Raw genomic sequence first — 26,341 nt, 5'->3', positions numbered from 1 at the left:
TCTGCTCAAAGACCTTGGGGTTTACGAGGATTTTTGAACGCATCACCTCTGTAGCCCTGCTCCTCGCCGCTAGAGGGCAGCATCGGGTTTAGACAAAACGCAAAAAGCGAGCGGCGGGGACGGAACCGATTTTGATTGGCGGGACGTCGCCGACATTGAGGAAGTGTGAAACGTGTTGTCATGTGTCAGAGGGTCCGTCTGGCGGTCAGCTGACTGAACCGACCCGGTGGTGATGTTTACTTACTTTACAAGGGCGTTTTTCGGCGTTTTCTGAATGAATGCGGCGGTATGCTTCGCCGAGGAGAACCATGGTAGTCGTCAATTCGGTGCTTAAGCTCCTGCAGAGGCAGACGTACACCTGCCTGTCCCACCGATACGGGCTCTACCTCTGCTTCGGGGGCATCGTCCTCATGATAGTGTCCGCCTTCCAGTTCGGAGAGGTGGGTTACTTACTTCCAGCTGTCCGCCTCTCGTCTCACGTTTATTTGCACCGTCTTCCTTTGCCGTGTTAGCTCGCTTTCAGTTCAAACTCGCGTGCTCGTACCTGAACGCACCAGATTCCACAAGAAAACGCCGCTGTTTAACTCAGATCTCTTCCGTCACTAAGTGTTCACAGCTGTTAGAGTTTAGCGTTGACATGTTTTTACATCACCGGGATCTTCTGTCAAATTCGGCGCTGTCAGGAATCATTAAGAATAATTTACAAATGCTTTACTTAAGCAGTGGTACAGGTAGACAAAGCAGAAACTCGAACGACGACAAGAATCTTCAAAGTACTTCACTAAGCTGTTAAATGGCAGTGTAGTAAGTCACTATACATGAAAACAAGGCTACAAAGGCACTTATACTGCAGCATTCTTCCTGTAATATAATCTGATCTAGAATTGATTGCAGCCTTCTTCTTTTTCAAATCCATATTCTATATACATCAAGAATTTTAATTTAATAAAAATGTGTCAAGGTTTTTGTTTACAAAGTGTCTCTATATATCACAGGTACAAAAGTGAACTTCTGTATGATGGTATGAAAGTATTTCCCTAATCACATGAAGGCTCTGCGTCTGTAGCCTGTCCAATTGAGGAACATAATTATCAAGTTTTCCAAAACATGTGCTGTGCTGTGCATTGTGTGTATGTGTGGGACACAGATGTAGTGAAAGAACTCCTTGTCCTGGTAGAGGATTGTGCAATGCAGTATCTCCTCCTGTGTGCACAGGTGGTGGTGGAGTGGAGCAGGGACCAGTACCATGTGCTGTTTGACTCCTACAGAGACAATGTGGGCGGGAAATCATTTCAGAGCAGGTATGACAGCTCATCCACTTACTCACTCATTTACTTTGACATTCATCAGAGGGAGGTGTGTGTGCTGGGGTGGGGAACACGGTCACACCTTGTATGTTTGAGAGCCGCCTGAGTGATCCGAGTGTTCCTCTCTCTCGCAGGCTCTGTCTGCCCATGCCTATCGACGTGGTGTACACGTGGGTGAACGGCACGGACATGGCACTGCTGAAGGAGCTGAAGACGGTTCGAGAGCAACTGGAGGAGGAACAGAAAGCTCTGAGGTGACTGAGCCTGACTGCAGTTAGAATGAGCTCACAGGCATAAACCGGAGCGTTATCAGTTTGATGCTTGATTGTGCAGACGTTGCCCCATTGGAAGCACATTACCAAACGGCAGTCATGAGTCAAAGGTCATACTGATTCTGTGGAGAAAGTTCCTCTTGTAAATCTTTGAACTCTACTCAGTTCATTGACATATTAGCTGTTAGTTGCTGCAGCTTCCAATGTTTTTTCCATTAACTATGAGAAAAAACCTAATTCTAGTCATCATTTGAACTTAATAGGGTTAGAGTGACTTCTAATGCCCTCCAGCCATACAAATATGAGCTCTATTTGTTATTATTTTGTAGGGCTCCCTCAGTGTAACTTGTTTATGCAGCCTGCAGGCAGGGCATGTGATTGGCCTGGGCGTTGGGTCACCTTGGGAGCGTGGGAAAACATTCTTGTTTCTTTACAGTGATATATTTCTGTATTTCATATGTTCAACACCAACAGTTCCAAGTCATTTAAAGGTTGATGTGCTTTCTCTGGTTGCACGCAGGGAACGCCTGGGGAGAAACGCAAGCGATGCCACCGAGGCGCCAAAAGAGAGGTGAGCTCAGATGTCGCTGTGTTGCATTTTTGTTTACAGCTCGCCCACATACTCTATCAATGTGTCACAGAGTTCATTGTTTTGTGACTCTTCTGAGAAACGGCAGTTGAAGACGCGGTGAATCTGCATATTGAGAGCAGGCAGTTTAACTGAAGGTGATGTTGAAACAGGATGCTGTGGTGGAGGAATCGTTCAAGTGTTTCAATTAGTCAAATATCAGTCAGGGTGAGAAATGGAGCTGGTCATTTTGATATAGGTCCGTTTATAATGAAGTGCGTCAGAGGTCACCTTACATGTAAAACCGCAATCGTTGGAGGGAGGGGGGCCATTTCCTGAGTCCCCCACCCCTCATGTCTGTTTGCTAAAGGTGTGAACTTGATCTGAAACCTGAATTACTGCATGTGGTTGGTTCAATAATCCTTGAACCAAGACTGTCACTTGTAAAGAACACGACACCTAAAGGTTCTCTCATCCCGCTGTTCTCTCATGGTGTTGCCCTCCCCGTCCTGCCTCTCTTCATGCATGTGTGTGTACGATTAAAACCAAAGTTACGGTTATACATGACCAAGAAATCCATTGCAAACTGGTTTTCTCTTCTTTTCCTATCCATTCCTTCCCAGTGTCAAACCGGAATGTCTGCTGTCTCATTGCATCGTGGCGCCCATGCTGGCCCTGGATCCGGCCCTGCCGTCCAATGTCACGGTGAAGGAGCTGTCGTCAGTCTCCCCGTCCTTCTCCGCCGCCAAGGAGCTGATGCTGCTGAACAAGCCCTCCCACCCGTCCACTGCAGCCACCGTGCTCGTCTTCAGCTCTCAGGCCGACGGTAAGACACGAGTGCGTCGCCGTAATTCATGAGGGGAACAGGCAGCGTTCGGTGTATGATCAAGCAAAACGCGAGCGAACGAATCGCCATTATCAGTGAGAAAGCAAAGGAACCAGGGCACAGAGATCATCAAGACGACCTCATTTTTGATGTCATGTGACACTGCTCAGCTGATGTGTGTGTGCATGACTCAAGTGTTCTGCCCGATATTTCACGCCTGGCCTCTGTACCCATGATGCCGTTCTTTGAGGCTGGACGTATGGTCAACCCTTCATCTCTGATTTATACATTCACTTTGAGGCTTATTACACAAATGCAACAATGTATTGGTATCAAACAGAAAACATTCACAAATAAGAGTGAAAATTATGTGATTTTCTCCCAATTCTGTTCCTCGTTTCTCATCTATTGATTGTTTTACAGCGGATAAAGCGTATACAGATGTGTCTAAAGAAGAGCACAAGTTCTCTGTGGCCAGATGTTACCTGGTGAGTTCCTCACTTACAGTTTCTGTATCAAAAGCAAAAAGCACATCTGCCATACGTGCAAATGAGCGTTGACCTTTACCGTCTGAATCCTTGCCGTGTGTTCTGTGCAGACGACAGACAAAGAGGCCCCGGGTCTGATCCACATGCAGACGCTGGCCTATCTGAGCGGCTTCCCGGCATCCTTTAAGGAGACGGAGCAGCTGAGGGTGAAACTGCCAGCGGCCATCACCAATAAGATCAAACAGGTGAGACTTGCCCTTTTGAAGTCCCGTATTAGTGTCATATGCGCCTTGAGTCCTGTACCAGGAAATAGTAACACACACACACACACACACACACACACACACACACACACACACACACACACACACACACACACACACACACACACACACACACACTATGTTTACATGCCAGAGTGAATCAATTTGCAGTTGAACTTTGCTTTTAGTCACACACACATGTTATTATATGATGAAAAAAATGAAAAACATGATGAAGAAGGGAGGCAGTAGTCGAGTGGGTAGAGCTTCCGCTTAAGAGCCGGAGGGTTGCCGGTTCGAGTCCCTGCCGAGGTGCCCCTGAGCAAGGCACCGAACCCTCAATTGCTCCCCCCTTTGCGAAGGGTGGTAATATAATGTAATGTAAGTCGCTTTGGATAAAAGCGACTGCCAAATGATCATAATGTAATGTAATGTAATGTAAAAAGTGGAGTTATTCCAGGAATTGGAGTAAAATCAAGTTTAAGGTGCATGTAAATATACTGATTGTATATTACTAATGAACAACTTGATGCATTTCTTACAGTTTTCCATTTAAAGTTTATTCGTGGAGTAACGCTGAATTATATTTAATGTCGCTCGTTGGACAGCAGGAGGCGGAGTTTCTCACTGGACAGAGAATTGGCATTGTTTTAGGTTGAGGTGCGAGGCAGCTTCGTGTGTTAGTAACAGGTTTTGCCACAAGATGTCGCCCTCGGAACACTGATGCGTCTTCACTACTATACACCACAGACGTGCTGCACGTCAGGGTGCACAAAGCTCTTGTCTATTTTAAACAGTTAGGCGGTGACGCGGATGAAAGGCTCCTCGTTTAGCTCGGCAGCTGGCGGTTTGTCCGTCTAATAATTTTCTCTCATCAGAACTCTGCTTTGTGCCCGGACGGGCAGGAATGTCAGTAACGAGCACGGATTATTCCCAGATAATCAAAGAAAACAACAGTGTGAAGGAGTCGCCCCCCCGCCGTCCCAAATGTACTCACAAGGCCCATATAGCCGTTGGATGATGCATTAGATTACATGGAACCACATTTCTCTGCATCTTTACATGAATTGTGGGTGCTTCAACAACATATTTGACATATTTAAGGAATTCAAAGTATTGATTTAATGTAAATACAGACTTTCAGGGGATTTTGGCTTTGATCTATGACAAGGGCCTCATTTCAGTTACAGATGCAAGAACAAGAATACTTCTCAATAAGCTTATGCTCATTCAAGAGACCATTTTTACTTGATGATTTCTGAAATGATTGATCAAATCTGATGTTCCCCAAAATTTACAAATGTCCTATTGGTCATAAGAAACATAATCTATTTGATGAATACAAGTGGCTATTTTCTTGCTTTATTTGTGCAGTTTTCAGTAGTTCTGCGCAGCGCCCCCTACAGTCACAAAAGGGCAACCATTACGGGACCACCGCCATTGTCTGGTTGAGACCCAGCTGATTCATTACAAGTACAAATGTTCAACGTGTCTTCAATAGCTGCAGAGCTCCATCCAGAAGAGCTCTGGCATTATTGAATTACCCATTTCCATTAATAAGGTCAAAAGTCAGAGGAGTGAAAATGTACATGTCAGAGCAAGTTAGAGAGAAATGTTTGACATATTATAGTTGTAGAGGGAGACAGGCTGTGTTATTGTGCCGAGGCTCCTGTGTGATGATACAGGCAGGTTAAGTGTGGTCAGGTCTGCTGTTGTCTTCAGGTTGGCAGTGGCGATGCGGCGCGATAACAAGCGGGGCTGTAACCTTAGCTGGCGGAGTGGAGGGAGGCCGGGGGGGAGGTTAACATAAGAACAACTGTTTGGAGTGGCGCGGCGCCAGCAAGCGCACAGAAAAGGTCACCGGGATTGTACCCACACCCTACCACCCTGCAGCCCTCGCTCCTGCCCCGCTTTCTCCCCCCCGAGCCGCCTGACGTGGTTCACATCTTGATGCAGACGGCGGATTGCGTTTGCCGTTGCGTTTGGCTTGTTAGATGGAAACAGTGAGGTTACTGGGACACATGAGGCCAGGGATTGGAATGGAAAGTGTGTGTGTGTGTGTGTGTGTGTGTGTGTGTGTGTGTATGTGTGTTTGGCATGTAGCCGTGCATGGATCCAACGGACTTTGGTCATCACTTGGACCGCAGCACAATACTCGTATCTGATTTCAAGGTGTTTCCTGGTGTTGCAGGCTGAGTTCTGTGAAAGCGGGATGAGGGAGGGCAGGAGAGCGAGGAGAGAGGGAGGGAGAGGTTCAACGGTGAGAAACGGCCAGTATTTATAGCCGGTGTTAGACCGAACTCTATGGTGATGAAAGCTGTCCCGTAACCCCCTCGCCCCACCAGCGTCTGCCCGTGCTGCCGCCTGTCACGTCCTGCCTGAGGCGTTTGTGTACGCGCCTGCTGATGTGTTTGTATCGGTCGTATTAGTATGTGTTTGAGAAGCCCCCTCATGGGCTAATACGTTGCATTGGCACCTTGATAGAGAGACGAGGGGATTAATTAAGGATATTGGTCTTCATTCATCAACGGTGAAGGGATCCAATCTCATCCTGTGTGTAGGAGCTAACTCCCAACATCCTGGGTTTAAGAATGCAAATTGACATAATGGAAACGTCTCACTGTGTGTCACTCGCTGTCACATTGACTAGGCTTCTCTATGCCCGATGACCTCTTGACCCCGCAGGCCTCACCTCACCTCGGGACATGTTAATCCCGTGGCGTTGCTGCAGGATGAGGCAACAAGTCGATGTTGTAGCTCCACATGGTCAAAGCATTGGCAGCTTTCTGAGTGACACCTGCAATAAGTATTGGATGTCACCAACAATAGTTGTTCCTCCTTGTAAATGTGCAAAATTAATTTAGATTTAACAGCCGTGCTCCTCGTGATGGCATTATGTGTGCGTATAAAGCTCTGCTGACGTTTGTTTGTGTGTGTTGTAGTGTTATCCGCACCATAAAGTGAGCTAAAATAAAGACAGCAATGTGATCCCCGGCCTGCCATCTCCGGCTGCTCTGCGCTGCATTTTTACGGCCTGGTTAATCCTTCGCCTGAAGCGGCGGGGTGGGACAATGGCCGAGTCGAGGCAGAAAGCACGCCGCGTCATGACAGCTTCAGGGGTCTGTGCATTGTCCTTGCAAAGCTTAAGAGTTTGAGAAAGGCGCGAGAAATGGTTTGAAACGGCCAAGGCCAGGGATGTCACACACACAGACACAGACACACACACACACCTGTGTGTGTGCGCGCGCGCGCGCGCGCACACACACACACAGGGTATTGATGCCTCACATACTTTGCCTGAGATCAGAGGGAGAGCCAGCCCCATATGACCCCATTGAAGAGATGACATCAGAATTTTCCAAACCGTCACCTCTGGCTTTGCACACACACACACACACACACACACATAAACATACCCTGCTTTGTTATTCTGCCTGCTGTTTCAAGGCTGCAGCATTCAGACAGATGACTCCACACCACACAACAACAACACACCTGCTTCCATTAAACCCTCCTTCAACCAAGGGTCGAAGGTCACTGTGCCAGGATTTGAACTCAAACCGCAATAGTTCATCTTCAGTCCCGCCTGTCAACTCCATCTTTAAGAAATCTCCCTGTAACAATGATTGCACGGGTATGCACGCAGTGTTGAAAAGAGATTGTTGGTGATGAGAGAAGAAGATACAAGACTTCAGTGAGAAAATGTAAAATGTCACCACGGAATCTACACACAATGTCTCCCAGGCCTCACAGGTGACGCTCCAGGTAACGCTAATGTGGCGTCACCGCTGAGAAACCGCTGAAAAAGGCACCGTCCCTTTGTTTACTTGTCGGGTTGTCACTCTTTGCCTGTATTTGTGTCTCAGTTTCAGTTGTACTCTGAGGCCAGCATCGCCCTGCTGCACCTGAAAAGCTCGCAGGACTTCACCGATCTGACGCAGCAGGTCAAAAAGAACCTGACCATGGACGGGAAAGAGTTAACCATCAGCCCCGCCTATCTGTTCTGGGACCTCACTGCCATCTCACAGGTAAATGGCTCATCCCAAACCACAGTAATGGGACCACTGATGATGGTGACCATCCGTGACTTTTAATACCCTGCACTTCTTTCTCATCTTCATCAGTCTAAACAAGACGAAGACGTCTCAGCGAGCAGATTCGAGGACAATGAAGAACTGCGCTATTCGATGCGCTCGGTGGAGAGACACGCCCCCTGGGTGCGACACATCTTCATCGTGACAAACGGGCAGATTCCCTCCTGGCTCAACCTGGATAACCCCAGAGTCTCAGTTGTCACACATAAGGTGAATTTTAAGCCTCGACATCTCACACGTGGGACTCCAGGCTATTTTTACTGATGACTGACTGAGTGTTTGTCTTTGATCAAAGCAAAATTTAAAAATACACACAAACACCTGGAATGTTGAGTATTTTGCAGCAACACTCATAATCTGGCACAGCTTCAGTTTTGGGGCAAAGTGCAGTAAATGTTACGTAAGTTCTGCATGCTGACCCCGATGAAGGCCTGGAGCTCAGTGACGCTGTCGCTCACGCTCTCTCCTCTTCTGACAGGATATCTTCCAGAACCACAGCCATCTGCCCACCTTCAGCTCCCCCGCCATCGAGACGCACATCCACCGCATCCCGGGGCTCTCGCAGAAGTTCATTTACCTCAACGACGACGTGATGTTCGGCAAAGACGTCTGGCCGGACGACTTCTACAGCCACTCCAAAGGACAGAAGGTCAGGCGTCAGGGGAGTACAGGTGTGATTGCTTTCCTTCATTTGAAGAGGTTTAACCGAGGGGAATTGGTTTGCGTCTCCGCTCTCACAGGTCTACCTCACCTGGCCGGTTCCCAACTGTGCCGAGGGCTGCCCAGGATCCTGGATCAAAGACGGCTACTGCGACAAGGCGTGCAACAACTCCGCCTGCGACTGGGATGGAGGCGACTGTCAGGGTAACCCCCCACCTCAATCTCTGCAGTCTTAATGAAGCATCACTCCTACACTTTTAGTGCCCAGGTTTAACCGCGTCATCTCCTCAGGTGCGGGGACCAATGGTCGGTTTGTGGCCGGGGTGGGGATAGGCGGTCACGGTGCGGTCGGCGTGCATCCGTGGCAGTTTGCAGGCGGCTTAGCGGGGACGTCCTACTGTAACCAAGGCTGTGCCAACTCCTGGCTCGCAGACAAGTTCTGCGACCAGGCATGCAACGTGCTGGCCTGCGGATTTGACGTTGGCGACTGTGGCCAAGGTGAGTCGGATGAAAGATGCGTAATGATTATGTCATCGTTACCAGGGCGTTATACTGGTTTATGTGGCGTAAAATCAAGCAGGAGACAAATCAATCTAACGGTTTGGATGTCATTGTATTGATTTCATAGAATTAAAAACATCATGCAGATTCAATTCCTCTAATGTACCATTTGTAGATCACTTTGATCAGCTGCACTGCGTGACGCTATGGAGGAATCAGACCCTCTACACGCTTCCAGTGGGCGAAATCAGGCCGTATTTCAGCTTTGACCGAATGGCCCGCAGGGTAGCTGAGGCCCATGTCAGCGACAACCCAGCGGTGCGACACACCTCTGTGGCCAACAAGTGGAAGACGGTCCACCTGCTGCTCCACCCGGGCCACAACGCCACCCAGATCCAGTATAACCTCACCTTCCAGGGAGAAGGAGACGGGGAGTTCACCATGAGCTTCATCGTGGCCGTCGACACCCGGGAGGTTCTCCAGACCAACGAGCCCCAAACTGCCAGCAAAAATGTCAGCAAAACGCTCCAGCCGAGCCCGACCCCAGAGCCCGCGTTCCCTTTCTCCGACGTCCCCGAGGACAAAAGGAGTCCCAAAATCCAGAGGAGGGGTCCTGAGGAGCCTGAGGTGGCCATAGATGTTCCTGTAGTGAATGAGTTGCTTTTACCAGCTGTTCTGCGCACCGAGCTTCAGAAACTGGAGGAGAAGCTTTTGATCGGTGACATCACTCTGAGGGGTTATAACCTCACAAAGGCGGAGCTCCTGAGACCTTACAGAGGCTCTCAGGTGGCTGGAGAAGGTGCAGCCAACGTCCAGAAGTCTGACGAAGACAAACACAAAGCTCTCAAGTTAGACGAAGACATGAGCATGAAAGACGAGGCTAAGCAAGACCAAGTGAAGCCTGGTACTCCTCTCATCTGGGTGCGTATTGCCGACGAGCACCCAGGAGGAAGCCCCGTGACTCCCAAACTACCCGCCATCGAAAAGCCGCAGACCTCCAAGCTGCTCAGCACACTGATGAGCAACATTGCCAAAGCGAGGAGCGGTGAGTTTCAGGTGGAGCCGGACAGCGCTGGGGGCGGAGCTCCAGTGGGCAGGAAACTCCAACACTTTGTGTCCTCAGACAGGGGCTTCCTGCCGTGGGAGAGGAGGAAGTACTTCCACGACCTGCTCCTGGTAAGGGGGACAGACTTCATGTTCACTTCACCTTCACAATTTCTCCAATGTGTAACTGTGACATCATTTCACAGGAGGACGAGCGCCTGCAGAGTGAGCTGATGTACGAGACGGAAGGCGGGGCCACAGGCCGGCGGCTGCAGGACACTTTTGCTGACTCCTTGCGCTACGTCAACAAACTGCTCAACGGCCAGTTTGGCTTCACTTCCCGCAAAGTCCCCGCGCACATGCCGCACATGATCGACCGGATCATCATGCAGGAGCTGCAGGACATGTGAGTGGACACACACACACACGCACACGCACACGCACACGCACACGCCGCCTTATCTCGTCTTTCAGCTGGAACGGGTTTAAACGTCGACATCTTTTTCCCTACTCAGATTCCCAGAGGAGTTCGACAAGACGTCCGCCCACCACGTGCGACACTCGGAGGACATGCAGTTTGCCTTCTCCTTCTTCTACTTCCTGATGAGCGCGCAGCAGCAGCTCAACGTCTCCGAGGTGTTCGACGAGATCGACACCGACCACACGGGCATCCTGTCCGATCGCGAGATCCGAACTCTCGCCACCAGGATCCACGAGCTCCCACTCAGCCTCCAGGTCAGTCATGGTCTTCAGCTGAGACTTTATTTCTCTGTAAGCTCTTATGGTCTTATGGTACAACATTGCCACCTTGCTGACTCTTCTCTCCGTGTTCCAGGACCTCACGACTCTGGAGCAGATGCTGATAAACTGCTCTAAAACACTCCCCACTAACCTGACTCTGCTCCACCTGGTCAACCCCACCCAGGAGGCCTACTACGACCCCAGCATGGTGAGCCGCACGTGAACGGAAACCCAAATCCATTTGTTGTTATTTGAGGTTTACTGTTGTGTATTTGAATCCACAGCCCCCGGTCACTAAAGGCCTCGTCCTCCACTGCAAGCCCATCACAGAGCGCATTCAGAAAGCCTTCAAGGACCAGAACAAGTACAAGTAGGTCCCCAAGAACTGTTTTCTAGCCTAGTTAAGCATTACAACGTGCTTAACAAGCTTTTGGTTACAGGTTTGAGATCATGGGCGAGGAGGAGATCGCTTTCAAGATGGTTCGGACCAACGTGTCCCATGTGGTCGGCCAGTTGGATGATATTAGGAAGAATCCCAGGTGAGGAGGATTCTGCAGGAAGACCTTTAACCAACCTGATTTTTCCCTCTTAGGGCAAGCAAACTACGTTTATTTCCACTGATCCTCCCCTCACAGGAAGTTCATCTGCCTGAACGACAACATCGACCACAGCCATAAGGACGCCGCCACGGTCAAAGCCGTGCTGCGAGACTTCTACGAGTCCATGTTCCCGCTGGCGTCCCAGTTTGAACTGCCCAGAGAGTATCGCAACAGGTTCCTGCACATGGAAGAGCTCCAGGAATGGTATGACGTGATGTTTGTTTAAAACCAGCTTTGCAGTGTTCTATGTAGACCTGTTCCAGAAGGCTAAAGTCCATATTCCCACAAAACCAAGAAAGAAGACATTTGGGTTATAAGGTGATGCCAATTGACCACTCGTGACCTTGTTGTTGGAATACTGGTGGGGAAAATAAGTTGTTCCCAGAGGTCGAACAAAGAGATTTTGTTGACATTGTCGAGGTAAAGCCAGTTATTAATGGTACCGGCGCCTCGTGAGGGCCTTTGTGCCACATGATCCTGTAATTTATCAAGCTTATTTTCCCCGCAAAAGCACCAAGTTAAGAATTTGTGGCTGTCACCACCACACAGGGCAGAAAGGGTTGCCAGACCTGAGGAGCCAAAACCCAGCTGAGGCTTTGAGGGGCTTTTTCTGCTGCCTCGCCGCTGTTTTCTAAGGGGCTCCTGCCGGGAGAATTTCAGCCTCTTTAAAATTAGACTGGCCGCCTAAGATCAGTCGCTGGCTGCCAGATGCTTGAAAGATCATCGTCCCCCACCTCCCTCCCTCCCTCCCTCGCCCGGCTCGGCTCGAGACAGTGAAGTAACGGGCGGGTGATGTCACCTTGTCACCCTGTTGCCCTGCTGCCCTCCACATGCCACATGCCACATGCTTCCTTTTTGTTATGTCACTGGCCTCCCCTCAGGGACCCTCAGTGAGACGCACGCGCACCCAACCAGGACACGCCTCCTGGTCGAAAAAAGTAAATAATATTGGATGAGCAAAAAAAACATTTTGAAATTGGAAAAAAAATCTTTCCGAACTCAACTTGTGTTTTTTAATTCATTTAAAATCTTGACAATGATAAGACTAACTGGATCGTGTGTGTGTCCATGTGTCCGTCCGTGTGTCTGTCTGTGTGTGTGTCCGTGTCCCAGGCGGGTGTACCGGGACAAGCTGAAGTTCTGGACACACTGCGTCCTCGTGACGCTCGTCGTCTTCACCGTCATCTCCTTCTTCGCTGAACAGGTCAGACAGACACACACCCAGTCTATTCACACACACTCACAGGCCTACCTACCAAAATTGCACTCTAATGTCCATCTCATGTGTCCAGCTCGTATGTGAAAATGTGAGCCAGGACCCGACTTTGCTGAAATAAAACCCGCCCAGCAGGCCGGCGTTTGTTTACCAAAACCGTCTTTGTCACTGGATAGGAGAGATTTCAGTATCAAGGCCGTCTGAGGAAAGAAAATCAAATCAGGACAGCTTCCCTTCCTGTTTAATACTGGAAGGAGATTAGAACAAATGTCAGGAATTGTTAAACAAACGTTGCTCGACCCAGATCGCCTGACATGGAGTCGTTGTGAGGTAGCGGTCTAATCCGGAGCTTAAGGTTTCTAGTTTCTCCACGCCGAACCTTAAGAAAGGTCAACAGGCCGCAGTGACCTTGGTAGAATTCAGCCTGCGGGTCCGTTCCTGTCACGTCCTCCCGTCACCAAACACTAACAGGCCTCTAATGACTTTTTGGCAGGAAATGCTTGGCTGTCCCACCGTCCAAGATATTAAGATACAGACATTTGATTCAGCTTTTCACAGTTTAGAGTCCAAATAAATGTACTCTGTGGCCCCAATCATCTTTACTTGGATCCCTAAAGGTCCGAGGGGAGTTTGACGATAAAGGCCTTCTGGATAACCAATCTCCTAATTAACTTCAGTATCAACAAACCTTCCCGTTACTGACAAACGGCGCAAAGCCTTTTTTTCTGTGGCTTCCTTTTTTTGTGACTGTGCCATTTCCTGTCATTCCGCAGCTGATTCTGCTGAAGCGCAAGCTGTTCCCCAGACGCAGGGCGACCAGGGACAGCAACCCTGAGCGGGTTTGAAAGAGAAAGACGTCCCTCTTCTCTCCTTCCTGCACTTTCACCTCTTCCACCCCTTCTCTCCCTCTACCCGCCCGCCACACCTCCCCTCTCGCCTGCACGGAAAGGAGAAGACGAGAGGACCCACATGTGGCAACTCAATGCCGAATGTGACATTCAAGTCGCCTGCGTTGCATCACCTCGGATGGATGATGGCAACTCGTGTGAGACTGCGATGAGATTTGACAGGAGGTGATGGAAGGGGAGAAGTGAGAACAGTAACCAGAAGCGTGTCAATCTCCCCTTTCCCCTCCAGGGGCAGCCAAGACCTGCAACCAACACACAGACGATGACACTCGCGCATTTTTCGACAATGTCCCACTCTCCTCGTGCCTCGTCTTGGCCATGTGGTTGATGTGCTGTTAAGGTGCGAAACACATGATACAGCAACAGGTCAGATGGACTCACTGAAGTGTGTGTGTGTGTGGGGGGGCTTCTTTGTATAGGAAATGGAGGTAAAAGTAGGATCAGGGATGAGTGGATGAATTCTTAATGTTGGCCATCGTCGCTTTGATGTTAAAATCATGAATACATGAAGTGCCTTCTTTGTGTGAAACATTTCCCACAATGCATTCCTGCGCGTTTGAACGTTTTTCTTTAACCCCTGCTTGTTTTCTAAAAAGGTCTTGTTAAACTCTAATCTGATGATTTACATTGGGAATATCGGATTTTCTTTCTTAATGTGGTACAAGTGTAATTGATTGTTGGACTTAAATATCCGTAGCTTTCAAAGCCGCCCCTATGCACGTCCCTGTGGGACTCAGCCGGCTCGCTACTGTCTGAAATTCAGACCCCTAAGCATGCTCTCTAACTTATTTTGATTGTATTATTGTTACGGTGAGCCAAGTGACTGATGTGTCCAATCTTGAATGCCATACGACGTAAATTTAGCCTGGCAGAATGCGTGGGCCATCTGTTTCCTCTGAAGGACTCCATGTCAGGTTTTGTGTCAAACCTCTTTACTGTACTGAGTGACAAACATGGAAATAAACGTTTGACCGCTGCTGCAGCGTCGGCCCGGTGATGTCACAGCTGCAGCAGGCCGGTCTGGGATAAATGCATGAAGCCAGTAACGTTTGGAAACTGGATTTCCATGGATTGCTTCTGTAAAATGGTTCTTTGACCGAAATAAAGCATTAAGTTCAGTCATGTTGGTGTCCCGCTTGTCATTATGGTGGCATTTGAAACTTTGAGTCATTCTGCAAACAAACAAACCCATCAAATTACCAAAGGTAAAATTGTGACCTTTATAACAGAGGCAACAAAGTGCATGAAAAATAATCTTTATTTATTACAATCTTTTCCACTCGTGTTAGTAGAAAGGTGTTTGACTGTGCAGTATGGTGTTAAAATCAAGCATGTACCTTCCAATGCATAGATCCAAAGTTCTTCACGTGTGATTCAAAAAAACTTATCTTGAGGCCAATGTCCTTAATCCTTCAAAGGCAAAAACTGTGAAGGGAATGCAGACTTAATTTTTCCAAATAAAAGTACCGTTTTGCACTCTGCCAGTCTACCTGCACCACCTAAATGTCCCTTTCAATCCCAAAACGACCAGGAGTAAAGACGGTTACCATCACAAAGTCACATCCCAGTCAGATTATTGTTGCCATGCTTGTAAATCATCACTAAATTAATTACTGATAATCTAACTAACCTTAACCCTTCATAATCCAAACAATACATTCACCTATACAACAGGCAATACCTCTTTTAAGTGTGAACAGTTTAAAAAAAAAAAACCTTCCAGTAGTCGTATTATTGTTTGCATCTGACGTGATACTTTCGTGGAAAAAAGTACAAAGCTGCTTAAATATTCACAAGTTAAAAAACAGTAAATTACAACAAAAACATTTAAGGCGTTTTCAGTTCATATCTGTACAATCACAACTTATTATTATTATTATTATTATTATTATTATTATTATTATTATTATTAGTAGCCCTTCAGGGAGAAGAACAGAGAAAGCAGAACGAGTCACGTGTTAATGCATCATCAGTCGACGCCATCGGGACGCAGGAGCTCAAAGTGGTTTTCCCGTTGAGATGAGATGAGTGAGTGGAAAAAAGAGCAACCGTTACGTCCAGATGTGCGGCGCCTGTCGCCATTTTCAGCATTAGCACAGAGCCTCAGCGCGCCCGTCGTTGACCACCTACCAGCCCCACATTCCCACACTTTATTATTAAAATTATAGAGGTTTCAAAAGGTAATTTTTTCCATTCATTTATTTGGGATTTTCTAACCCTGATTCGTCTCAGATTGAGCCGCATTCATCTAATAAATAAAAACATGTCTCAACGGGTATCGCGTTTTAACTTGGGCATAAATCAAAACATGGTCAACGCTTTTAAGACATTGTTCAGTATAGATTTGGACTAGTTTCCCTGTTAAGACTATCCCACCTTGGATGCAGCTCTAAATGGATTTGATATTTGCCCAAGTTGCGCAATACCCATGAAAGAGAATATTTTGGTATTTGAGTTGAATAAGCAGAAGGTAATGTAAAGAATGCCCTTTAATGTAAAAATGGAAACTTAAGAATGATCTGATCGGCTTTGATCGCCGTAGAAGAATCCAAAGGGCGACTCTTACATCCTGGTCTTTTTGGTTTGTCGTGTCCTACGGTAATGGAGTCCGTTTCTATTTCGCGTAGTGGCGGAGGCAGTTTTTACTGAGATGTGGTCACTTTGTCGAGGCTCGCGGCGGAGGCTCTCTCCTCCTCGCCGCCGTGGTCGTCTGCTTTCAGGAGCGGGGAGAGGTCTGAATCTCCCCCCGTCTCCTCCCGCCGGGCAACTCGTCAGTCGCGGTGCCCGTGGCTCTGCTGCGTGATGCTGAACACGCAGATGCGGAGGTGGGAAGCGATCTGGAGGCACACGCCTGTGCAATAGCGGGTCAGATCCAGTAGAGAGAGGACCTGACGAGGAAGAGGATGAAGAGGGCCAACAATCAGAGTCTTAAAACTAGAACACCTCCTTGACAACGCCTGTGTGCAATGTGAATTAATGATGAGGAAGTAAACTGACCATGGCGACCCAGAGGACTATGTGCTCGTTGATGAAGCTGTTGAAGTACTGGTTGAGGAAGAGGAGGCCAGGGCCGATGAAGGCCGTGTCTGGGAGGTACAACTCACTCTTGGTCATGTGGGCGACCTACAGAGGGAGACACACGTGCACACACAAGGTAAGATCTTGTGTTCTGTAGTTTAAGATGTAGTTTGATTCAGATGTGAGGAACGCACCACCAGCTTGTTGGAGATCTTGGAGATGACCATGCCGAAGGTCAGCAGGTACAGGCAGGGATGGTGCTCAAACAGTTGGCTAGACGACTTCTTGAAAATGATGAAGGCCAGGGTGAGGATGAGGCCGATGTGCAGACCAGGACTCAGCACACTGGTGTCCTAAAACATTTGACTACAGTTAACAGTTGTATCAACAGTGCAACACCTGGCAAAGTCTGTTTCACCTCCATTCCTCCATTTTGTGGAGCATTTATGTACATTGCTGAAGTAAATGCGTTTTTAAACTTACAGCCACAGTGGAGCCATTCTTGCCCACACCTCCTTTCATAATGACATTGAAGTAGTTGTGGCAGGAGTAGAGGGCCCCCCCGGCGATGCCCATGATGGGGAAGGCGTACAGCTTCAGGCCGAGGACGGGCAACTAAGGGAACACACAAGGGTCAAATTAGCACAGAGACTATTTTCTTAGAGAAACAACAAAGGCACTTGTATGAAAGCTGCAGGCATGCTGAGCATGAGGGGAGGGCGAAGCAAAAAATGCAGGTGACATCATCAGCTTTTTGAGCCAGATCATGTCTAATTGATGACCTGTTGCCATGGCGTTAGCTACCCATATTTACCTTCTCATTTCTCTCATGTGATGTTAAGTCAAGCCTCCAAAAGCAGCACGGAGTGAAAGTGAAACAAAATGCTATTTAATGACTAGAGGATGACTAAAAACTGAGGGACTGATTCAGATGGGTGTCTTCTAGTGAAACCACTGATGAAGTTAAGTCTGTAAAGGTGCCAATGGGAGTGCTCCTGTCTGTACATGTACATGTATGTGAACATGTAACTGTGTAAATGTTCAGTCGTACCGTGGTTTGCCAAAGGCCCACGCCTCCAAAAGCAGACATCAGATACATGATGATTATGGCAAACTGCACCTCCGTCACATCAACTCTGCACGGAGAAATTCATAGAACTGTGACTTAAGTGACATCATCATCATCATCATCATCATCATCAAAGCATTACAGTCGATAGAAAATCAATGTGTTCCTATGTCTTTATGGGTAAAATCCAACACTTCTCTGTGACTTACAGGCCAAAACGAAGAGTCCCAGACACGTAGGTCTGCCAGTGGGCACAGAAGAACATGAACATCCCGATGAAACCACAAAAGAATATCCAGTCTGGGTATCTTCCTATTCCACAAGAAATGCATGTTCCCACAGCCACAAACACTGCAGGGAGAGATACAGAGGAGGAGGAGGAGAGAGAAAGCACAACACAAAAAACAAATACCAGTTTAAATGTTTGCCAACACCACTTCTTGCCTGTCTGAGGAGGAATTAGATAAGCTACATCTGAGTTCAGGGGTAATTGGGTAGAATTGAATATCATATAGCTTGTGTGTCCCCTTGAGCAGCAAAGCACCTGTGGAAACGGCATCACAGCCGTGATCGAAGAGTTCCCCAAGGGGTGAGCTGCTGTTTGTCCTACGGGCCTGCTTCCCATCAATGGCGTCCAGAGACTGGTAGGCAAACAGGCCCAGCGCACTCATGATGAAGGCCCACGATGGAGCCTGGAGGGGCGAGGACACACGGAGAGAGAGACAGAGAGAGATTGTTTAACCTTTCCTGCTAGCAAACAAAAAGGGCCGACAGTGTGTGGTTGATAGGCAATCAGTGTTGGAAGATTTAAAGCAAGTGTTGAGTTTACTTTTGTCTCGCCACACACACAAACACACACATATCTACTGTTGCTCATTCAGTGTTGTATAAACATCTGAAAATGAGAGCGAGCGAGAGTGTGTGTGTGTGTGTGTGTGTGTGTGTGTGTGTGTGTGTGTGTGTGTGTGTGTGTGTGTGTGTGTGTGTGTGTGTGAGTGAGTGAGTGTTCTTAGTGTGGCAATCCCAGAGTGAGTGTTCTTAGTGTGGCAATCCCAACTGACTGTAGCGGTTCAGCTCCTTCCTCTAGGTACAGAGGTCACAAACCATCTGGATATTAGTGACAGCCAGCACTGTGTGAATGTGTGTGACAAAGACAAAGACAAGGACAGACACAGTCGGTCCCATGCTGTCCAAAGTATTGAGACATCCCCTGCTGTTTCCATCAGAGTCCTGCTCAGATGTGGACCCTTGCTCATTTTAGATCCACATAACCAGAGTGGACCAGAGTCCAGATGTATTGGCTGCAACCTACTAATGTTATCTCAGATGTTGCTGTTGCGCAATCAGTGGGCTGCTGTTTGTGCGAAAACCTGCGTTCTCTAGAAGGGTCGCTACCCCTTTAGAAAACATATGAGACTTTAATCCTTTTACGGTTCACCATGAAGTGTGGACGGGGTCACGATTGTCTAAGTCCATATCTATTACAGGCAGGGCCACGCTGATGGACTGGTGGCTCTGGGGCGCACTGTGGACTTTGTCAGTTGTCAGCGAACAAGGGCGCAGATCTGATAAATATATGCATATCTATGCATATCTGAAGTGTGGAGTCACGCCTCTGTAGTGGACTCAGTGACTCTGGAGCATAGTGGAGAGAGTAAGGTGCATTAAACAGCTGGTGTCTTTGTTTGATTCCAGCTCTCTGTGGTCTGTCTTACTTCAGTTTGAACCACGGCTAATGGTATTAACACAACAGGTGTGGTGGCTAACAGGTTAGCTCCCGGGCTGGCAGTGAACTACTCAAACTACTGTGCTTTCTTGCCTTTTCTGGCACGAAAAAATGGCATCACAGGCGTATTAGTGGTCAACAACAACACGTCAGAGTTGTCAACTGTCCAATAACGCACCGCGGACCACATGACAGTCTAGTCTGGTCCCGAGGTGAAACTCCACCAAATCCCATTTAACTTCTTACAATTTACCGCAGTCTAATCACTATGTGGTCTTACTTAAGTATTAATATATTACATTGATACATTGACTTTACAAACTTAGTGGAAATTCGGCATGTAGTTGCATAAGGGAAACGACTAGCTCATTACCGAATGAAATGTCAACTGTCAATATCGAGTACCCCAAACACGCCACTAGGGGCGTACGCAACCAACGATAAAGTGGAAATAATGTAAATATAAGACTGGTAGAATGGAGATAATGTATGCCGAATTTATAGCCAGACTGTTGTTATTATGATAATGTGTGACAGCATAGGTGAGGCATGTAAAGCTCGCCGGGATACCGCGCCGCATTCAAACACCTCGGGTTTTGAATACAACATTTGCATGATTTCCATACGGGAGAGTGACACATTATTACGGCACCAAACTTTAGTCAAGGTCGCAGTTACTCACCTCTTCCGTTGCCGTGGGACAATAATACACGAGCACCACCGTGGAGAGAATGTTCACCAGCAGCCCCACGATGGTCAAAGTGTTCGGTGCGACCCATGTTGGGATCTGCTGGACGAGCCAGTTCCAGTAAATCTGACACGGCGGCTCCAGCAGGGATCGACCGGAGGCGCTGTATTTGTGCTCCTCCAGCCGCTTGAGTTGCGCGGCCACCAGCGGCTCTGACCTCAGGAACTGCAGCATAGTGTTCCCGGCCTCGTCACAACCTCGGATATGCCGTAACAAAGTGCCCAGAACCCTCCGGGTTCCGCGTTCAGACAGGACAGGGGGCTATCTTCTCACCGCCGTGTCCGGAAAGCAGCAGAGCATCAGCGTTAATAGATGACTAGGCCATTTCCACAGCGGAACCAGGAGTCGTCGATAGGCTTTCTGTTTCTGATCGGGGTGCAACAGGAAACGGAAGCGTCCGGGAAGGAATAACATGGCTGCAGATGCTGCTACCGGGAAGTTTGAATCACATGTTTACGCCTCATAAGAGATTTATCCTTAACTCGTACGTCGTGCACATCCATCCTTTCAAATGTGACACAAGCGATTTGATTTGTACACTTAATGAATGCTCCCTTTTTTTAATGGGACCACTCTACGTCACATTAAGAGTAGAAAAGCACGACGGACTCCTTCCTTTTCTGTGTCCGTCTATTTTTGTATTGTATGTATTGAGTTCTTGGATACTAATTGAGGTGTGTATGATTATATAAACTGTTTCAATCATCGAAATTGGTTAATATAGTTTTAGAGAGAAAAAGTGAGATTGAGGTACTCTTCGAGGTTTTTCACTCTCATTCCAATCGGCACTGAGTGGGAGTGCTTTCTCTGTGTGTGTGAGAGTGGCAGGGAAGTCCACTTTTTTGCTGTGATGGGTAATATAGGTGCTGATTGAAGGCAGGTGTGGTGGGTATGAGCCTCTGCGACGTAGGTTATTTACGCCACATGCAGCAAACACTGCTCCCTCTCATCCTCCGTGGTCCTCCGCGTGAACTCTGTGTGTATGGTGTGAACATGCTTTTTAATTGTATCTGAATATTGACATGGCTCATGCTTATATTCTATGTGTCAGATTTGAAGGGCCGATATTTGAGTGGGCCTCTCATCCTCTGTGTTCCTTCCTTGTGTGCAGTGTTTCTCTGTTGTCTGGGACAAGGTTTAGTGTAATCTTGGGTTGCGATGATGTGAAGATGAAGGAAGGAAGGATCTCCGCTGACACTGTCTTTGCTTGTATAATAGGGTTTTATTATACAAAGTACAGCATCATAACAAGCACCATGGAACGCTTGTGAGAGACTCTGCAGCAGAAATGAGTCGCTCTCGGACTCTAACTTTCTGACATATTTATACAGTTGATTCTCACTCAGAAAAGACCTGTTGAGTGGGTTTTGACAAAACACCTGCGACCACTGTAAACACTACGTGGCCATTCTGAGGGAGTAACAGTTCATTTTGTAATGGCCTTTATTTGGCATGTAAACTTTTATCTTTACTCTTAACATGAATATATGTATTTAGACTGTTAACTATATTTGAGCAGTTTAAGCCCAAGGCTTAAACCGTTGACCTTCTATGTTATTAACATCACTTTTCCGGGTTTAGACTGGCCTAAGGTACACTTCTCCTTGGTCCATCGTCAGCTGTACGGCCTTCCCTAGTAGAATAAATATACGTTCTTATTGAGATGCTAGATCACAGCAAAATACACCACAAAGGTCTACTCCACACACCGCAGTCTGAAGACAGGGTTGTGCTTCCCCAAGGCTGGAGTGGATGCCGGCCTTGTCTAAGGTGACGGGGTCAAAGGTCTGCCATCCAGTGATGTTTAAAAATGTTGATGATGGGGAAAGGAAGCAACCAACCTGCGGCGTTCTCGACCTTGGCCTTGTTCTGACTCATTACATTACATTACGATCATTTGGCAGACGCTTTTATCCAAAGCGACTTACATTGCATTACCACCCTTTGCAGAGGGGGAAGCATTTGAGGGTTCGGTGCCTTGCTCAGGGGCACCTCGGCAGGGGCTCGAACCGGCGACCCTCCAGTTCCCAAGCGGAAGCACTACCCACTGAGCCCCTGCCTCCCTGACTCCATGCCCCCTTTACAAGTATTGATCGAGCTTTCTACCCTTTGATTATTGCAAACACCAAGACTGCTGTTTCTCTCATTTTCTGTAGTTTTGGATCTAAATGATTGCTGCACTGTTTTTAATATACCTTTGGAATAATACACACAAACTCTTGCATTGCGTGTGTTACAATCAATATTAGTGACTTAGTAATGAATAATAGCAACACAGACCTCCTGCTGAGTTCTATTCTCAGCCTGCCGAAATATACATTTTGTAGATATGCACATGACCCTGTAAACTTTTCAGTTTGCCATATTGCTTGTGAGTGTGGTAAATGAAGGTCAAAGAATTATTTAAAAGTTAATCATACTAAAAGCAAATCAAGAACATCAAAGGGTGCAAGTTAAATTTCAATTGCTTGGGATTTGCTGTGGATTGCATGCAAAATGATGATTGATAAAATTCTATTCTACTCTATTCTATTTTAGATTATTCTCCATTTATAGTGAGGGATGATGGGAGGAAAGGAGAATGGGAATTAATGTTTGTGTACGTGGATCCTTGTATAGGGAACATTGAAGTGACAGATATACAATTTATTATATTATCATATCCACAATTTTGAGGTATAAAACAACTAATATTTAGCTCTTATCTGACCAAGAAGCCAATGGTAGCAAGGAAATGACATCTATCCTTTTTTCAGGTTGACAGTTTTGTATAAAAATGTTCAAAATTCTGATTTGCTCCATTGTATTTAATAGCTGATATATTTTGAATCAGAAGTCATCTCTTTATGGAGGCTGCAGGGCAGTGTCTTTCCTCTTCCTCCATATCTGTTTTCAGGAGTGCAGAGACGTCTGAATCACCCCCTGTGCCTGCCAGGAAAGCTGTCAGTCGTGGAGGGCCTTGTTGCTGAACGCTTGGATGCCTAGGTGGGAGGTCATTTGGAGGCATGCGCCTGTGAAGTAGCGTGCAACGTCCAGCACTGAAAGGACCTGAGGATGAAGAGAGGCTGTGAGAGGATACCCTGGTCCACTTATATACACAAGTTGGATGCATGTTCAGTGTTGGTGAAACTGACCATAACGATCCAGAGGACTATGTACTCATCAATGAAGCTGTTGAAGTACTGGTTGAGGAGGAGGAGGCCAGGGCCGATGAAGGCCGTGTCTGGGAGGTACAACTCACACTTGCCAATGTGGGCGACCTGCAGAGGGAGACACACGTGCACACACAAGGTAAGGGATTAAATGAAATCTGTAGTTCTGAAATGTATTTGGATTAGGATGTGAGGAACGCACCACCAGCTTGTTGATGAGCTTTGAGATGATCATGCCAAAGGCGAGCAGATACAGGCAGGGATGGTGCTCAAACAGTTGGCTGGGTGACTTCTTGAAAATGATGAAGGCCAGAGTTAGGATGAGGCTGATGTCCAGACCAGGACGCAGCACACTGGTGTCCTAAAACGGCAGGATTTTGTTTGACTTTTCACCACAGTTTACAGTTTATTATCAACCATAAAGTATTTTGTACTCTACAGAGGATCAGCTGATATTCCTCTTTCTCTCTCTCTGTTTTCATTGAGTCTCGCAACGTTCACACCTACTTCAGTCAGACAAACAAACCGTATTTCTTATTTGACACGTGCAAAACCTCTGCACTGCCCCATAGTACATAAATGTTTTGACTTACAGCCATGGTGGAGCCTTTTTTGCCCAGACCACCTTTCAAAATGCCATGGAAGCGGTAAAGGCAGGAGTAGACGGCCCCCAAGATGATGCCCATGAGTGGGAGGGTGTAGAGCTTCAACCCGATGATGGGCAACTATGGAAACACACCATGGTCATATTAACACATAGACTACCACTCCATTCAAACCTGGTGACTATCATTGTTTTCTTAAAAGCTGTAGCATTTTTGGCAATATTTGGTTATCGTTTACCAGGTCTGCAGTAGTCCCATATAGTCTGTAGAATGCACTCTGTAGAAAACCACAATTCTTCAAAAAGCCTCTAAAGGCAACTCTACACTAAGGTACACAGTTGCCCATGAAGTTGGAATGGAATTTATTATATAAACAGTTATATACATATATATAAATATATAAATATATAAACTGTTATATATATTATATATATATACACATAGATATATTATATATATATATAATATATAATATACTGTATAATATAATAAAAATACTGTTAGAAATAAAGTTAGAATAATGCTTTATTCTAACTTAATGGGTGATGGTGTATAAGTTTAGTTGATACTAATGTGTTCACCGTTGACACAGAAAGTGTTTTCCCTATGGCATTTTACTTGAAAATGGTTCCAGGTATCTCCTCGCAAAACAGTTTGCTACTGTTTACAAGTGTTTCCATCATTATAGCATAATAGCATTTAGCATCATAACAGCATTTAGGAAACCACAATATATATTTAAGAGACTATCTTTGCATTGTTGAAGAAATAGCACAGGATTCATTTAAAAGCCTATAGGCCTGGTGAGTGAGGCCAAATACTGCCAATATTCCTACAAATTGCAAATAATCAATGTCAGTGAACTAGTTTTTGAACTACTTTTCTCCAGTGATTACTTACATGTAACTGTTATATAAATTATATTTTCATACCAGGGTTTGCCAAAGGCTCACTCCTCCAAAAGCTGACATCAGATGCATGATCATGACAGCAAACTGCACCTCTGTCACATCGAATCTGCACAAAATGTTAAACGGAGCTGATTTCAGTGATAAAGCACTACTGGCACATAATGACAAATTATGAGAACAATATTATTATATCCTCTGGCATTTCCATGGGATTAACCCAAAATGCATTCAGAACGTGTGACTTACAGGTTAAAGTGAACAGTCCCAGACACGTAGGTCTCCCAGTGGGAACAGAAAAACAGAAACAGCCCGATGAAGCCACAAAAGAATGTCCAGTCAGTGTATCTTCCTATTCCACCTGCAATGCACGCTCCCACTGTGATGAGCACTACAGGGAGAGGTACAGACAGAGAGGGAACAATATGTATATGCCTACCTATGTTGAATGCACTTATTGGAAGTCGCTTTGGATAAAAGCGTCTGCTAAATGACCGTAATGTAATGTAATGTATACGGAATTTGCAGTTTGCCCTCAGGCGGCAAAGCACCTGCAGAAATGGAGTCGCAGCAGTGGTCGAAGAGTTCTGCAAGTGGTGCACTGTGGTCTGTCCGGAGGGCCTGCTTCCCATCAATGTTGTCCAGAGACTGATAGATGAACAGACCCAGTGCGCTCATGATGAAGGCCCAGGAAGGTGCCTACAGGGGTAGAGAGACACTGAGTTGATGCCACAATTATGCAAAGGTAAGACACCTCATTTAAAACCAGTTCAGAAGAGACAGTAGTATAGGACATTGATATTCTGATCTGAATTTAAATCTAACTATTGTAAAAGAAAAAACAAGAATTATTTACATACCTTATTTGCACTACACACCACACACACACACACACACACACACACACACACACACACACACACACTTTACCGAAGTTTGCAGTTACTCACCTCTTCCGTTGCCGTTGGACAATGATAAACAAGCACCAACGTGCAGAGTACATTCACCAGCAGTCCGGCAACGGTCAATGTGTTCGGTGAGACCCATATTGGAATTTTCTGGACGAGCCAGCGCCAGTATATCTGACACGGTGTGTCCAGCAGGGTTTCACCGCAGACGCTGTACTCGTAGTCCGCAAGCGGTTTGAGTTGCGCGGCGGTCAGCGGCTCTGGCCACAGGTAACGTGACATAGTTTCCCCAGGTCCTGTGTTAACACGTGGATGTCTTCTGAACACCAAGTCCAAAACAGCAGCGATGTTTGGATCTCTGTATTGATGTCATGCAAATTAGACAGGTAAAACAGGTTACGCGAAGAACACCTCGTAAGTTTTCTGCAGGTTCCTTCATGTCATGGTAAAATAGCTCTTTCGCTCTTGCTGTTGTCCTCAGGGTGTGGTTTTGCTTGTATATCTAGTATCTCAATAAGAACATATATTCATTCTACTAGGGAAGGCCTTACAGCTGACAATGGACAAAGGAAAAGTGAACTGAACCGGACAAGGAATGTAAATAGCACCTGAGGTCAGCAGTTTAAGCCTTGGGCTTAAACGGCTGGCCTATAGACAACAGTCTAAATACATATATTCATGTTAAGAGTAAAGATAAAAGTTTACATGCCAAATAAAGGC

General features: G+C 46.7%; 3 protein-coding genes across 3 annotated transcripts; 1 reads left to right on the top strand and 2 right to left on the bottom strand.

The window, feature by feature from the left end:
- Positions 1-13: 13 nt before the first annotated feature.
- Positions 14-14,605, top strand: gnptab (N-acetylglucosamine-1-phosphate transferase subunits alpha and beta). Its single transcript, XM_076158935.1, has 21 exons — positions 14-440; positions 1,216-1,301; positions 1,442-1,561; positions 2,100-2,150; positions 2,771-2,973; positions 3,397-3,461; positions 3,572-3,706; positions 7,591-7,752; positions 7,849-8,028; positions 8,297-8,467; positions 8,559-8,682; positions 8,770-8,976; positions 9,155-10,155; positions 10,230-10,429; positions 10,539-10,758; positions 10,859-10,972; positions 11,049-11,134; positions 11,205-11,303; positions 11,400-11,567; positions 12,477-12,567; positions 13,353-14,605. The coding sequence occupies exons 1-21, from the start codon at positions 279-281 to the stop codon at positions 13,422-13,424; spliced, it is 3,717 nt and encodes a 1,238-aa protein (XP_076015050.1). The 5' UTR covers positions 14-278; the 3' UTR covers positions 13,425-14,605.
- A 122-nt stretch (positions 14,606-14,727) lies between these two features.
- Positions 14,728-20,450, bottom strand: LOC143007552 (cholinephosphotransferase 1-like). The gene is made up of 8 exons (XM_076158950.1): positions 19,983-20,450; positions 18,119-18,266; positions 17,784-17,925; positions 17,557-17,641; positions 16,989-17,120; positions 16,700-16,858; positions 16,485-16,610; positions 14,728-16,375 (listed from the first exon to the last, which is right to left on the bottom strand). Exons 1-8 carry the CDS (start codon positions 20,220-20,222, stop codon positions 16,259-16,261), a joined length of 1,149 nt encoding a protein of 382 aa, XP_076015065.1. The 5' UTR covers positions 20,223-20,450; the 3' UTR covers positions 14,728-16,258.
- Positions 20,451-22,589: 2,139 nt separating this feature from the next.
- Positions 22,590-25,998, bottom strand: LOC143007477 (cholinephosphotransferase 1-like). The gene is made up of 8 exons (XM_076158832.1): positions 25,664-25,998; positions 25,265-25,412; positions 24,963-25,104; positions 24,738-24,822; positions 23,794-23,925; positions 23,403-23,561; positions 23,183-23,308; positions 22,590-23,096 (listed from the first exon to the last, which is right to left on the bottom strand). Exons 1-8 carry the CDS (start codon positions 25,901-25,903, stop codon positions 22,992-22,994), a joined length of 1,137 nt encoding a protein of 378 aa, XP_076014947.1. The 5' UTR covers positions 25,904-25,998; the 3' UTR covers positions 22,590-22,991.
- Between the last annotated feature and the right edge of the window lie 343 nt (positions 25,999-26,341).

This window comes from Genypterus blacodes, unplaced genomic scaffold (assembly GCF_046128005.1).
Source record: "Genypterus blacodes isolate CSIRO-AG114 ecotype Tasmania unplaced genomic scaffold, CSIRO-AGI_Gbla_v1 ptg000090l_1, whole genome shotgun sequence".
NCBI classification, from domain to species: domain Eukaryota; kingdom Metazoa; phylum Chordata; class Actinopteri; order Ophidiiformes; family Ophidiidae; genus Genypterus; species Genypterus blacodes.
This window is presented reverse-complemented; position numbering and strand designations above follow the sequence as displayed.

Coding starts and splice junctions, on each gene's coding strand:
- gnptab (XM_076158935.1), top strand. CDS start 279: ATGCGGCGGTATGCTTCGCCGAGGAGAACCATGGTAGTCGTCAATTCG. Junction 10,973..11,048: donor CCTACTACGACCCCAGCATG/GTGAGCCGCACG, acceptor TTGAATCCACAG/CCCCCGGTCACTAAAGGCCT. Junction 11,135..11,204: donor AAGGACCAGAACAAGTACAA/GTAGGTCCCCAA, acceptor TTTTGGTTACAG/GTTTGAGATCATGGGCGAGG.
- LOC143007552 (XM_076158950.1), bottom strand. CDS start 20,222: ATGCTGCAGTTCCTGAGGTCAGAGCCGCTGGTGGCCGCGCAACTCAAG. Junction 17,121..17,556: donor TGGGCCTTTGGCAAACCACG/GTACGACTGAAC, acceptor GTGTTCCCTTAG/TTGCCCGTCCTCGGCCTGAA. Junction 16,376..16,484: donor TAGTCCTCTGGGTCGCCATG/GTCAGTTTACTT, acceptor CTTCCTCGTCAG/GTCCTCTCTCTACTGGATCT.
- LOC143007477 (XM_076158832.1), bottom strand. CDS start 25,903: ATGTCACGTTACCTGTGGCCAGAGCCGCTGACCGCCGCGCAACTCAAA. Junction 25,105..25,264: donor CTGCGACTCCATTTCTGCAG/GTGCTTTGCCGC, acceptor CTCTCCCTGTAG/TGCTCATCACAGTGGGAGCG. Junction 23,097..23,182: donor TAGTCCTCTGGATCGTTATG/GTCAGTTTCACC, acceptor CTTCATCCTCAG/GTCCTTTCAGTGCTGGACGT.